This window comes from Limulus polyphemus, unplaced genomic scaffold, assembly GCF_000517525.1.
Source record: "Limulus polyphemus unplaced genomic scaffold, Limulus_polyphemus-2.1.2 Scaffold698, whole genome shotgun sequence".
Lineage (NCBI taxonomy): Eukaryota > Metazoa > Arthropoda > Merostomata > Xiphosura > Limulidae > Limulus > Limulus polyphemus.
This window is the reverse complement of record NW_013666308.1, coordinates 124,982-140,267: the sequence shown is the minus strand read 5'-3', so window position 1 is coordinate 140,267 and position 15,286 is coordinate 124,982. Positions and strand designations below refer to the sequence as shown.

The 15,286-nt window shown below is 29.1% G+C and overlaps 1 protein-coding gene across 1 annotated transcript in view; it reads left to right on the top strand.

The window, feature by feature from the left end:
* Positions 1-14,698, top strand: part of LOC106460050 (beta-amyloid-like protein) — a 24,878-nt gene extending 10,180 nt beyond the window's left edge. Inside the window, exons 3-11 of the mRNA XM_013919737.2 lie at positions 1,349-1,475; positions 2,399-2,614; positions 2,991-3,256; positions 4,934-5,029; positions 5,447-5,605; positions 8,959-9,187; positions 9,749-9,859; positions 11,215-11,489; positions 12,116-14,698. Coding sequence (XP_013775191.1) covers positions 1,349-1,475; positions 2,399-2,614; positions 2,991-3,256; positions 4,934-5,029; positions 5,447-5,605; positions 8,959-9,187; positions 9,749-9,859; positions 11,215-11,489; positions 12,116-12,379 — 1,743 coding nt within the window. The 3' untranslated portion in view covers positions 12,380-14,698. The remainder of the gene's footprint in view (positions 1-1,348; positions 1,476-2,398; positions 2,615-2,990; positions 3,257-4,933; positions 5,030-5,446; positions 5,606-8,958; positions 9,188-9,748; positions 9,860-11,214; positions 11,490-12,115) is intronic.
* Positions 14,699-15,286: the final 588 nt, after the last annotated feature.

The following is a 15,286-nucleotide window of genomic DNA, read 5'->3' as shown; positions in this document are numbered from 1 at the left end:
TGTTTTGGGTATCAAAACATTGTAATGTTTACTGATAAGCTGCCAAATTACATTAACATTTGCTTACTAAATTAAAAGTTATAGCACAAAATGGTTACAAGGTTTGTCCAAGGGACCAAGCCTGGGTTGAAAGAGTTAAAAGACGAATCATTTATTTAGTTATGCTGAAAGACAATATATATATATATGTGTATGTGTATTTATAGTTTATTAACAATTGCAATATTAACCTTTAAAAATAGGTTTGCAGTCATAAATCATCTTTATCTTAGTTATTCCAGTGTTGTAAATGGATCTTGTAAAGGTCACTCATTTATGTTGTATTGTGTACAATAAAACAGCTGTACAGTTTTCTTTCAACATTTTTAGTGCGAGTTAGATTTTTCCAGTGTTGGCATAAGACTTTTTAGTTAATTTTGACATAGTGGCTGACTAAATGAAAGCTGTAGAGGAAATATAGATAGTATGTACTTTTTTTTTCTTATATTTATACATTGTATTCTACAATAGATACTTTTTTGTATGATGTTGTTAGTTGTTTTATTGTTTAAAAACTTGATAATTAAATGAAAAGAAATAAGATTTTCCAAGGAGCTATGCACCAATGGTGTGGTTCAACTAAATTTTTAAATTTTTATCTTACCTGTAACTTTTAGTATACAATTTACTCAACATTGAAAGTATTAGTCTCATACTTTGTTAGAAACAAAACCTTGTATTAGGGTCATAAAAAATATTGAATTACAGCACTAAGGTAGTATCAGTTACAAATAGTTTAGAGATTAAGTTGATGTATTAGATTTATAGAAAAATGTAGTGATGATGTGTGTGTGAATTATATCAACAGGTTATGAAAATTTGAATTTTTATGCATCAAGTATTTAAGTTGTTGAAGACCCAGTATATTATCTTTCTCATTCAAATTATAGATGAAAAAAAAATTTTACCAATGTCATTTTTGTTGTGTGTAAGTCATTAACTGCTATAATAGAAGTGTTTTCTGGACTGTAGCAGAAGTGGTAAATATCATAATTGATACAATTATTTTAGACTGAGAAGATTGATGTACATGTAGAAGTGTCACTGGTTTAGTATGTATTTTACAGCAAGATTATTATGAAGGACATAAGGCTGCAAATCAAGTGGGAAGTTAAGTAGAATTATGTACATGTCTACTGATAAAAGTTTCGTTAAAGGTGACTTTCACACAAGGGAAGTGTAATATCCTGATTACAATTGTTTGCTTTTTTTGTTGTTAGTATCCCTAACGTAATATTATCTTAGTTTTAAGCTTTTACAGTTGATATCGTATAATGTAGTACAGTTATTTTTTGTTTTGTTTTTATAGGCTTATCCAAACAGGGACATTCGAAACATAGTAGAGTCGAGTCAGTATTACAAAATTGACAGCTGGTGTAAAAATGGGCAGAAAAGATGTAAAGGACCAAGCTGGGTTAAACCCTATCGATGTTTGGGTTTGTAATTTTATATCAAAATTTTAATAGCAAAAATTAATTAAGGAAGATATAGTTACTGTGCATCAGTTTTCTAAATTTCTAGTGTAGATATTTGTAATCAAAGAGGAAGCAAGAGACAAAAGTTTTTGTTGAGTGAGGTGTTCAGTGAAAAATATCCAGCATTGGGACTTTTTAAAAGTTTACCAAAATTTTTTGACATCACAACAATATTATTTGTAATATGCTACTTCACCTGAGTTTGTATACATATTCACTTCTTGTGTGATTTACCTCACATTGGCCAGTTTAGATATAAATTGAAATGAATTGCTTATGATTATTGTTTTTGGACATAATGAAAGATATACCATGTAATTTTACTAGAATAAACATAATGAAGTTTCATGCTCAAAATAAGCTTATCTTTTTTAACATTTTCATTTTTGTAACAAACTTATTACTAACTTACTGCTACTCTGGGAATGAAACTTTTGCATGTATAATAGGATAAGTATTAAGAGTTTGAAAAGGTAACTTGTAACAAGTTTAATCTGATTTTAAGCAAAAAATATGGTCTTTAAAAAATTAAACAATGTATACATATAATTTTATTTCTAATCTTACACAAGGCCCACCAGTAGCACAGTGGTATGTCTGCGGACTTACAACACTAGAAACCGGGTTTCGATACCCGTGGTGGGCAGAGCACAGATAGCCCTTTGTGTAGCTTTGTGCTTAACTACAAACAAACTAACCTTACACAATATGATTGGGAAATGTGAAATTAATTTGATCAATGCGAAGTTATTTTTTTATTTAATTTTCACTTTTTTATTTTCTTCTGTCTTTGACTTCATATCAGATAGATTGTTGTACATTGTAATAATGCTGAACAATAAGTAAAACTGATAGAAGAAATGACTGATTATGCTTATAAACAGAGGGTCCTTTCCAAAGTGATGCTTTGCTGGTGCCAGAACATTGTCTGTTTGATCACATCCATAACCAGAGCATCTGCCAATCTTTTGATGAATGGAACCAAACAGCGGCCCAATCCTGTGAATCAAGTGGCATGAGACTGCAGAGTTTTGCAATGCTGCTACCTTGTGGTGTAGACATATTTTCTGGTGTAGAATTTGTGTGCTGTCCAGAAAATGGTATGTATGGTGGATATACCATATGGAAACATGCACATTTAGCTATAAATTTTGTTAGATTATTAAAAGGATGTTATATTTTTACAATGAATGTAAAAATGTTTGGCTGTAACTTTGTATTATTTGATATAGTTATTACTATGGTAACTTGTGTATAATTTAATAATTTTTGCATGTGTGTAGTATCGGTTTTGATGCTTGAGAAACTGAATCAGTGAGCATTAAAGTTATTTTAACATGAGATACCCATTTTCAGTCACATCAGTTTAAATTTTTTTACTGTGTTCTAACATGTTTATTTTTTTTTTCACTATTTTAATATGTTTAAATTTTAAATGTTGTGAAACATGGTAATCATAGTTGGACCTTTAAACAGAAAATTTATTGTCTCCAAAAAAATCTTCTAAACTGAGCAACATTGTTGAAGATGAAGCTTCTAGCGACGAAGATGAGGAATATTATGATGATTATGAAGATGATGATGATGATTTTGAAGATGAAGCATTAACAACCACAACTACTACGACAACTGAAAGTCCTGTTGATCATTATTATAGAAATTTTGACACTGAAAATGAACACCAGGCTTTCAAAAAAGCTCAAAAAGATCTTCAGGAATCTCACAGAAATAAAGTGACAGAGGTATTGTAATATATTTTAAGAATGTAAGTTACACAAACATCCGTTGTAAGTGGTTCTTTATTACCAGCTATTGCCATCACATTGCTTCTCATAGCTTGCTTTAGAATTCATACTCATGTATGTACTTAAATACTAGATATCTATATTTATTATGCATAGAAATATAAAGGTTATGAATTACTTGCAACATAAAACATGTGATTCTGGGTTTCAAATAAACCTTTCAGTTTTTTTGATGCAGCGTTAAATTTAATAAGTTGAAATGTAGCTTCTAAAAGTTAGCTTACGCAGTTTACATTGTTATTTGTTACATAAAACTTGATCACTTAAACACTTGTACTACAGTTGAATGTTAGACATTTTGAAGGACATCTATCTGTAGTTAAGATCTGTCAGATATATTTTTCTTTTCCATCTTGCAAGGTTAAACTGAAACGTACTAATTTTTATTTAATAAATAACTTCACCTTGAAAATATTGTATTCTGTGCTCACCACAACATGACAAAGTTCTTTTAATTCTAGCTATTACTATTAATTTATTAATTTTTTTTTATGTTATACTCCAAGTGATCTATTAAATCATTATTGGGTGTGTGTTGTGTGTTATATATACTAATGAAATATTTTAAACATGAATAATAATAACAAATTACTTGTTGAAATTTGGGCTCTTTTTATAATTATAATGAAATTGTTGCTCAATATTTTTAACCAAGGTTATACCACACATGGACTTAAGGCATTATTTAAGTATGTCAACAGCTCTTCTTTTACTTTTTTTCTAAAGTTGTATGTGTAATTTATAAGTGCAATGTTCAATTCAACATACACTGTATATTTCATTTTCTATTACATTCTGTCAGAAAATGTTTAGTTATAAAAATTCATTGTGTGTGTGTATATATATTGTCAGTGACTAGTTTGTGTAACTTTTACTGTCTAGAGAAATTTCCCAAATTACTATACAAGGTTCATCTTCCATGTTGTATTCCACTTAGTACTGCTTAATTGTGCATTTTGTAAACATGGTCTTGTAGCTACTTGTGGCATGATTAGGCAGTTGTCACTGTAGTATCTGTATAAATTATTGCAATGTTTAAACGTTCCACATATCTCTTAAAACCTTAACATTTCCCTTTGTCTGACTTGCACAGTCTTGCTTATATCTTTCATGTTTTGTTTTTTTCTTTCTTAATATCTTTCATTCATACTTGTAGAACAAGCTACCAGATAAATTTAAGGTTTACAAATAGATAATGCTATTGCTGATCAGTTGTTGGAAAATGGACATGTACTGGTCACTGAAAAACAAGTGTACATTTTTATCTTAAACTTCTAATATTTGTGTTGCTAAAGTTAAGGGGGAATAGTTATGTATATGTAAAACCTGTTTTTTTGGGAGCACATGCTTTGGTTTTGGCTGTATTAAGTTTGTTTTTTATTCATTTTAATCGACATGTTTACAAAACTAGCAATATAGCAAAACTAAAAAGCACAACTTTTATATGTTATATCTGTCATTGAATAGAGGTCCCTAAAATTGATAAGAACAAGAGAAAATGTATGCTATTATTAAAATGTTGTGATATATATCAACAAAGAAAAGTATTAAACTTTTTATTATGAAAATTCACTTTTTTTTAGATTTTATATGATATATTTTTTTATACTTGAGATCATGAAAAAGTGGAGTGAGTTGGAAAAACATTACCAAGAAATGAAGTTGAAAGATCCACGAGGAGCTGAAGACTTCAAGAAGATGATGACAGAAGTATGATTCATAAGCACTTGTGCCATGATTTCTTATCAAATGGTTAAATCTGTTTACTGAATGCAAACAAGAGAAAGTAAAATGACTGAATAGGAATCTGTAACCCATATTAGAGTATTTCAGACCTCACAGTGAACCTATTAAGTCTATATTTTGAAAGTGACCCTATATTTTGTGAAGATGACATATGAAACAACTATGGTTGAAAAAAAAAATTAAGCCACACTTGTCTGTATTTTTATACATTCAAAAAAGAAAAGTTAGACAGGACATTGGGAAAAAGGATAGTAAGTTTTTCATTATAATGGTAAACAAAACCTTTAACAAAAGCCTGATAAATTGATAAATAAATTGTCTGCTATAACATTTATTTGTGATTTTTCAGACATTCCTCAAATTGTGATTTTATTTGTACAGCGTTTTCAGAAGACTGTGGATGCACTAGAAGAGGAGGGAGAAGGACAGAAAAGACAGCTAAATGCCATGCACCACCAGAGAGTCCTGACCGTCATCACCTTGCGTAAAAAGTCTTCAATGGAATGTTTTATCAAGGCTTTAGATGAGACAACTCCAGTGGTTTGTTGATTTTTGTCTAACATTTATTACAAAAATAATTTAACTTTGACTTTCATTTTAATTGTAATATTAAACAGTGCATTATTTTACTTAATGTTCATGAATTTCTAATCATGATTATTAGAAAAAATATCTTTTAGTAAGAGTATCCATTATTTCGCATCCACAGTATATTTAACCCTATCAAAACGATATATGAACATTGCTAGTAGGTTATGTAACTATCATGAAATTTCTTTCGAAAAATGCAACTAGTGGATGAAATTGTTTGAAATTTGACAAGAACTTTCTTAAAAGTATGTAGTTTCAGATAAATAAAATATTTTTTTATTTTTTTCTACTAATTCTAATAAAAATTCTTTATTTAACCCTATCAAGATGGACACCTGTATTTTACAGAACCTTGTAACCACCATGTAATCATGGTGATATACATACTATAAACTCTGAAAGTATTTATTGTATCTTAACAAAACTTGGCAAGCTTTCAGTAAACTTTAAAAGTCTTTCATAAACAAAAAAATCAGGTTTTTTACTAAAAGTTTTTGTTTAATTATATGGTATCAATGTTGACTGCTTTTAGTACAAAGTGACTTTCATATTAAGATTAAGAATATTCTTCATCTGAAAATTTTCAAATTTTGTTTGCATAATCCCCAAAATCTCCTAAATAACTATCAAATGTTTTTTTTTTCAGATAAATTTTATATTTTATCAGTTATTTTCTCTATTCTAAATCTATTTGACATTGGTGAATTTGACTGACCTCGTAACTACCGCCAAAAATATTGAAATAAATCTAAATTACCCTTTTTTTTCTTTCTAGAATGACTTCAAATTGTAACATGAAATTTGATTTGGTTATTCTAAATAGCTTAAATATTTCAACAGTATACATTTGTTTATACTTAACTTTTATTATTTTATTGCCCTTTGAATGGTGTCTAAACTAATATTTCTGGCATAAAATTGGAGATTACATGGCTAAAGTGCAGCTCACATTACCCTAGCGAATTACATAACATGCAGATGTACGTGACAGAACCTTGTGAAAATTTTTTATTATTATTATTCTTTATTTTACCTAATCTAACCTAAATAGGTTCTAATTTTTACAATTTAGTCACTTTTATTATAATACATAAAGAATACACATAAAAACAAGAAATAAAGTAGTTACCTGGGTCATTGTCTTTTTGCTGTCAACTGTCAATGATGTTTAACCCTACTTTTTTATAATATTGGTAGTACTGCAATACATTTTTATTTAATTAAATAACGCTCCAAAGAGCACAGAATAATAGCATGCAAAAAAGCAGAATATGTCCCATCTCATAACTATCACAATTATTCTGGCTTCCTAACTATGCCACAAGAGCCATTAGAAATTCAGCTAAGCTTGTCAATATCTTTCCCATTGGAGTAAAGTTGAACTAGAAGCAAAACTGACATAACATAATAAGACATGTGATAGTTCAAAACTTTGGGTTTCTATTGGTTATAAATGATATAATATTAACTTCAGAGAGAACTATTGGCAATTTGTCAAAGAGAGGATGTGGCAGGGAGGGTCTCATTTTATAGTTTATGGCCCCGAATTTTATAAAAATGATATTTTGCCTGAGCAATAACTATATTATAATGAGTAATTTACATTGAATTCCAAAGTTCTCAAAGGGGTGGTAAATAAATTAAAAAAGAGCAAGACATAGATAACAAATGTCAGTTTTCATACTAGGGTAAATTGAAGTTTTTTAAAAAAATATTTCCTTACAAAATTAAGAACTAAAAACTTAAATAATATTTATATTTGATTTATTAACTGCATTTTGATGCCGAGTTTATTCATATATATTGATAATAAATAATTAAATTAAATTTTGAATGTAACTCTGTGAAAGGTTGTGATATGAGCACTTTGACCTACCAGATGTGAAAGGGTTAATATATTTTTTGCACTCAAACTCTAAATAGTTTACCTGTAAAGTGATTTTCATTTTGAGTATAAGAACATTATTTATTCCTTTTCACATTTCATTTGCATTATCTCTAGAAACTCCTAAATGAATATCAAAAGTTTTTTAAGGTAAATTAAGATAATTTTTTTTTCCATTTTCTCTGCTATATCACTAACTCTAGCTAGTATCATCAACATTAGTGCAATGAAATGTATAAAATTAACAAATAGTCTTAAAATATCTTCTTTGGGTCATATGTATGATTTCACATCTTTAACTTTTCACTAATAGTTTAATTTTGCTGTTTTATTTTCCTTTCCTTTACTGCTTATTATTTATGTTGATGCACATCAACATTACCTATGGGTGATAGAACGGTATGAATGACAGAGATACTTTAGCCTCCGGCAAAATGTTTTTTTACTTGCTTCGCAATGTAAGCCTAACCTTTCAGATATCAGTCTTAAAACACAAATAATGCATAACTAACTAAAATATAAAAGTAAAGCCTAAATACAATTTAATTGTCTATCTAACTATAACATATTTAGGTAAGAAACGACCAAAGATTGTTGGATTATAGTGTAAATCAATGTCTTTCTTATGACTGTAAAAGTATGTTTAGTACTTACATGTTGGCTTCTAAAGCTCAAGTATAGGTATAGAAGGTAGGCATGGCAACTGTCAGGCATTGACAAAATTTATTACTTGTTTTTACTGCATTCAGCCAAAGAACTTTGAAACATACATACTTATTGTCTAGACATACATCAACATAACTGGTGTTTCTGACTCAAGATAGCGACTGTAAAAGTTGATATTTTTCATGGCTCATGGGTCACATGACAACAAAGCTGAATTTTTGTTTTAAAGGTTTTTTTTGAAACAATGGAATTGAAATTTAGTTAACATAAAACTTTGAATTATAACATACATTATATTGTTAATTTTATTGACATACATTGATAGTAAAGTTGTTTAATTAAATTTTGAATGTAACTCATTGTCTTTTGCAGAAAGGGGTTTAAAAAGTGTGTCGTCCTTAAAGGGTTAAATAATTCTAAATGATATATATCCTCTACTTGACAAGTAACTGTGGCTTAATTGAACTTTGCAATGCACTGTGGAAACTAAACAGGACCTAAAATTAATACAAATAATGTGAGTGACTCCTGATGCATGGCAGCTGATGTCTTTTGCACTGTAAAAGTTGAAAATGGCAGAAAATTTTAAATACATGTTATATGTAAATTACAGTTTTTAAATTTCTAGTATATGAAAAGTAAGTTTTCAATATTGCACTTTATTTAAAGCACTGATTATTATTTTTAACATTAACTGTTGATAAAAATGACATTTTCTGATGTTTTTTTTATGTGTACCTGAATTTTGTAGGTGAGAAGAATTGAAAAGTGTCTGTTAAAGCTGTTAAGAGCTCTGGCCAAGGATAGAAACCACATGTTACATTACTACCATCATCTTCTTAATAGCAACTTTAACCAGGCTGTAGTTGAAAAAGAAGCTGTACTGGACCACCTTGAAAACCTGAATCATATGGCTAACCAGAGCATTCTAATGTTGGAACGTCATCCTTCTGTTGCTGACAAGCTGCATAAAAGAATGAGTATGAACTATCTGCCTTTGTCATAAAGTTGACTATCTTGTATCCAGGATGTTTATAAACATTGTCAGTAAACAGCATGGAACTTAACCCTCATCATGCAGTTACATCAGATTTGTAAATTTGCAAGTACTTATAATATTGTTATTATAGGAGGAATCTAGTATCTTAATTTTTGAATCAAAAATTGATTCTTGTGTCATAAAATTGTGCTTTGATTTTTCACCTTGGCCGAAAACTCCAAATTTCAGCTTTAAAATATCTTTGTCTAAATCTGTGAAAATCAAGTGCAACAGAATTAAAACTATCAATTATTGTGGCAATGTTTTAAATTCACAATAAGTAAAATAAACATAACATGTTATAATTCCATTAACAGTAGTTCAAAAACCATTAAAGCTTTCTTATGCAAAAGTTTTGTAATTCATGGAGGTTGTTATTGATTTCACATACATATTTGGATGTCTATTACATGTAGTTCCATCAGACCTTGCTGAAATACAGTTTTGATTTATTTTCTAAGTACTTCAATTTATTCCAAAACCTTTTTATTAAATTTTTCAGTGGCTGCCTGGATAGACTTGAAAGGAGTGTCAGCTGATGCTGCATTTTCAAAAGACACTGACAAAACTATTCTCCAGCAGTATGAGGCTGAAGTGAAGAAGAAACAAGAAGGTGGATAGTTGTTTGTTGTTTACATTTCATTTGATTATTTCAAACTTTTTTTTTAATTCTTAGCCCATAATAAATGTTGAATCTGGGATTGTAAATTGAATAAAAATAACAGCAAATTAAATTTGAGAAAAATTAACCATATAGAGAAGATATGAAGTGTGCAACAGCAAAAAGTAATCAGTGTGTGAGCTACAAGGTAGCCATGTATTTCATGCTAACATTAAACAATTACAAACTTAAAATCACATATTAAAATTTCCTGCCAACTGAATTGATTTCCTAACCAGATTTGAGGTACTCCTTGCTTTGATCATTCTTCTTCTTCTTTTCTTAGATATTGTGCATTTTAAAAGCTATAGATATATGGTTGTAATATTTAGTTACATAAGTGTAGTACATTAGTCCTGAGCGTAAAGGGACCCATTATGTAATGATTGTGAGCTGGTGATTTCGGCCCATGTTATATATTACACGTTTGGTTGTAGAATAATTTGTAACTTTTTGAGGTTTAACACATTTTGTGCCACCAAGAACCAGGTATAATTTGAAATTTTAATGAATATCAAAAATTTTGATTTATTTATTTTATATTGAAGAAAGGCATTACATACCATATATATATCATTGAATTGAGCATGATGATGATGATACACACAGTCTGGGAATACAAATCAGTGAGTGTACCAAGTATGCCCCTGTGGTATTATTTAAACAAGGAGTTAATGTTTTGGAACCTGAGAACTTTAAATGAGAAATGTTAGTAATTGATTGTTTTTTTAAATATTTATATCAAATTGATTATGATTTTAAAATTGTATACTAAACACAATAACTGTTTGCATAGCAAAAAAAACAACAAAAAACTACTACTAACTTAATATATAGTTCTTTAACAGTTAAACTCAGTGTTAGCTGTTAATATTGTAGTTCCTACTAGAGTAAGAAATAAATGTTCCAACTGTTTTGTCTTATGGCAATTTTTGAGGAAAGCTTAACCCACCAAGTTACACAAGATAAATTGACAGTTGTTTTTCATCTTGGTGAAAGTACTACTACAGCAAATTGTTCACCTAAGCATTCCAAAATGTGACAATTTTTTCCTCATTTGTTTCTTTCAAACATTTCTTAGTTTGTAATAGTAATCATAACAAGAGGATCTTTGAAGTGTTGGTCCAAACAGACAATGTACCTTAACTGTGTTAAGAACTGCTTTTAATAATCACTGTTTTTATATTTAAAAAAAAAATATTGTATAATCAGTAAATATTTAGATTTTTATTGATTGTCGACATTATCAAAGTTTCCAGATAGAACAGCTGTATTTAAAATAAATACCATAAAAATATCTTGTTCAGAACGGAAACAGAAACAGTTGGAAGAAGAAGAGAAACAAAAAGTACTTGAAGAACACCAGAGGGAGAAGAGTCACCAAAAGAACATTAGTGGAAAGTTAGAGAAGGAGTTTATCTCCAAACCAAGAGAAGATGAGAATTTATTTTCTGAAACTACTTCCTCTGCATTTGTGGAAACAGCCAAAATGGATAAGGTCCCAATACCTGAAGAACACCACAACCTACAAGAACCACATGTAGCCCATGCTCAGAACCAACCTCTTCATCATAATGAAGTTGTAAGTCTCTAAACCATTCTAACTTTGTACTGACAACCATATTTAATACTTAAGAATGCATACATCAAATTTCTACCAGGGTTTAAAATATCCTTGTTTACTAAACAGACTTGAAATTTGGGTTTAATTACAGTAAGCCTAAATCAAATGAAGAATCATCAAACTCCTCATAAAAGGATTACTGTGGTTATCCTGAAAGTATGCCAGTCAATAGCTTTAGTTTTCTCTGGATACTGTTAAGATATGATAGGTATTTTATGCATGGATTTAAGAATATTAGTTTATTGTGGTCTGTTTACAACATTAAAGTATAAGCATGTTTTAGGGAAAATTAACAAAATCAAGTTGAGTATAAACTTGTGGATTTTGAGTACGTGTTCTTGTCACTTTAAATGTAATTGATTTACAAGAGAGGTAAAATAATTTTTGTTGTAACAAAAATGATATTATTTAGACAAGTAACTGAAAAAGTACTGAAGTTGAAAAGAAATAGTGAAATTTTCTGAAAAAGATCCAATGATATTTTTGGCTGCATTTTTATGAAGTTCTATGTAATATGCTAAGATAGCTTGCATTGTAAGATGGCTACAGTTTAAGTACTGATGCCAATGTATTCTATTTCACAGACATTCTCTGTTCGAAAAGAAGGAATTCGAGATTTTAGATGGAATGGAAGTGTTTACATCACCTTGGCATTTGCAGGAATTGCCCTCCTGACTGCTTTAATTGTTGGAATTGTTCTTTTGCGCCGCCATGCTCATCAGTCACCACAAGGCCAAGGATTTGTGGAAGTAAACCAAGCCGTTACCCCTGAGGAACGACATGTTTCAAACATGCAAATTAACGGGTATGAAAATCCTACTTACAAGTATTTCGAGTCACAGAATTAAACTTGATGTTTCTTTTTGTATTGGACTTGTGTTTTATCCTACTTTATCACTAAACAGTGCATTGCATTAAATATGCCAGTATGTGAGCAGTTCAAAGAACAGGTGTGTGCTTCAGTAGTATATTGTGGTAGTGTTTGAAGCAAGAATAAATGAACCATCACATGCTTCACACCACTAGAAACACCTGTTCACTTAGTAATTATGTCACAAACCTTTCTCTTGTCTGTTTCAAACTAATGTAGACTTAAGGATATCAGAAAGAGTGTCTATTACACTTACTCTTCAAAACATATGTCTGTGTAATCTTAGGTGTGAATTTTATATTTTTCTTGTGTGGTATTCCAATTTAAAATTTTTATGTAGCTACGTAAAAAGAAACATCTGCTTATTTATGTAGTTGTCCAGTTGATATGTGAAACTATGGTAGTCATTCTGTAATCAAGGATTTAATTAATATTACCTTGAGAAATGTCGATGTTCAACGTAAGGTAAATTGAGGCAAATTCAAATCACAGTACATCCTGGTTTAAGGCAATAAATTATTCCTAATAGTATTATTTTTAAGACATAGAATGAATGTAATTTTTTTTTTCAATTGCAAGATGTAAATTTTTTTCACTAACTTTTTGTACAGAAGTCTTTCAAAAACTTGACATGACAAGAGCTTTTTGAAGAAAGTTTGGTAAAATTTAATTTTATGGCTGTATAGCTTAATAATGTTGTAGTTATAAGAAATTTTTACTTGAAAGCGTATTAATCTCCCATGTTGTCGTTGCTAATATGAATAAACATGCTATTTAAATTTCTAAGAAAAGAAGCCCCCGCTTGACAAATATTTAATCAGTGTTTTCAATTGCTCTTAAGTCATGGAAATATGAGCTTGCTGAATTGAAATTAGCAAACTCTAAGTGTTTTTCTTTTGTTTCAGTGTAATTGTTTTATGTTATTTAAAAAAAAAAAAATCCTCACGAGGGGAAATTTAGTAATGCATTTCAACTCGGCAGGAAAGTTCATTTTATTGACAAAAATACTATTTGCTATAAATCTTTTTGTTGTTGTAATACATTCAACTTTTTGTCCTAACTTATCAGTATTTGTTGCTACTTAAGTGTTTCCGTATCATAAAATTATCAATTGCTTGAGTTATCATTTTGACGAAAAAACAGTTCAGTAATGCTGTACATGAACTTTTGTAATGTGCCATCAGTTAATTAGTTCAGCATCATTAAATAAATTACTTATTATCATTATATTCTTATATACATATGTAAGTGGTATATCAGACTAGAAAATACTGTTTTTAATAGTTAAGCACAACATGATACCTAGAATTTATAATTAGCTACATAAGTTTAATTTTCTACAAGTTATCTGTAGCAGTTTACTAATTAAATTAAGCAGCTTCAGGCTTATGTTTATAATGAATTTTTCATAATTTTTTTATTAAAAAAAGTATTTTTTGCTTAAAGTTATTAGTATTCTTCATCACTTTTATACAGTATTAAAAAGAAACGTAAAGGAATATAATAAAACTGGATGATTCTATTCAGTTTAGTACGTATAGATTTACAAGATACCACATGAATCTAATTCAAACTAATTTTGCTGTATTTGGAAGTCAACTTAAATTCTCTATGAAAGTTTTATGTTATGCTTTTAATAAGATGCAATAGTAAAAATTAGATTTTATTAGAACAGATGCACTTATGTTAGCAAAATGCCATGAATACTTGTAGTACAAGGGTAAATGAGGTGCCAACTTTTTTTTATGCATTTTTATTATTTGTAACTCAAATATTTTGTTTGGATTAGATTGCTTTATTTTTAGTGTTCTAATTAAAATAAATCATTTATAGTTTAGAACAGATCATTATATATATAGTTGTATTGGAATTCATAATATGTTTAAATTTTTTAGCATGTTCTTGAATTACAGTGTGTTCAGTACTGAATTACTGTAGTGTATAGCAATTTTGTGTGTACATCTGGCATACCACAAAGAAAATATTTTTCCAACTACAAAATAAGCAAAGATTTGAAGACTGGATATACTTTCAAAAATACTGTTTCTACTTTAATTATTAATGTTGGGCAGAAGAAGTTTGTCTCCTGAGGTTTCATATCATTCATGTTTATTATTATATATAGATATTCTTATACATAAATAAACCATATGAATATGATTATGCTGTAATATTTTTCTTTCCATTTGTGTTTGATTCTAAGTTTAGTATGATGGTGTACTGTGCTATCAGTTTGTCCCAAATAAAGTTGTAACCTTGGAATGTGAATTCTTCACAATAAACTAAAATAACAGTATTGTTGTATCTGTCTCAAGTTTTTAGTTCATCGTAATCATGCAGGTGAATTATTTATAAACAAAACTGAACATTAGAATGATCAGATGAACTTTTGTAAAGTGTAAACCATGTTGTAACAACAATAATACTTTCATTTAAACTACTCTATAACTAGCAAAGTATGAGCATAAACAATTGGCTGAAGATTTGTATTGAATGAAAGGCATCTTGGGAAATGATTTGTGGGAGACAAAAGATTTGAAATGCTATTTTTACACACCCTAATGATAGATTAAGAAAAAGGTAAAAGAAACAAATCTTCAAATGTAATTTTTATCTCGGATTTTTGGCCTTTAGGCATTTAAAACATACCTTTTTTTATGAGGATAATACTTTGTATTCAAAAACAAATGTGGTTTAATACCACAGTATTTTCTATTACTCCGAATTAACATGATTTCTGCATGTGTGTGTGTGTGAATGTAATTTCAAATGCATCCTATAACTGAATTGACTAGAATGATTCAAATTTTTTTAGTAAAATTATTATTATTATATGAACTTATGGATGATGGTGGGTAAATCTGTCACACTATTCAATACCATT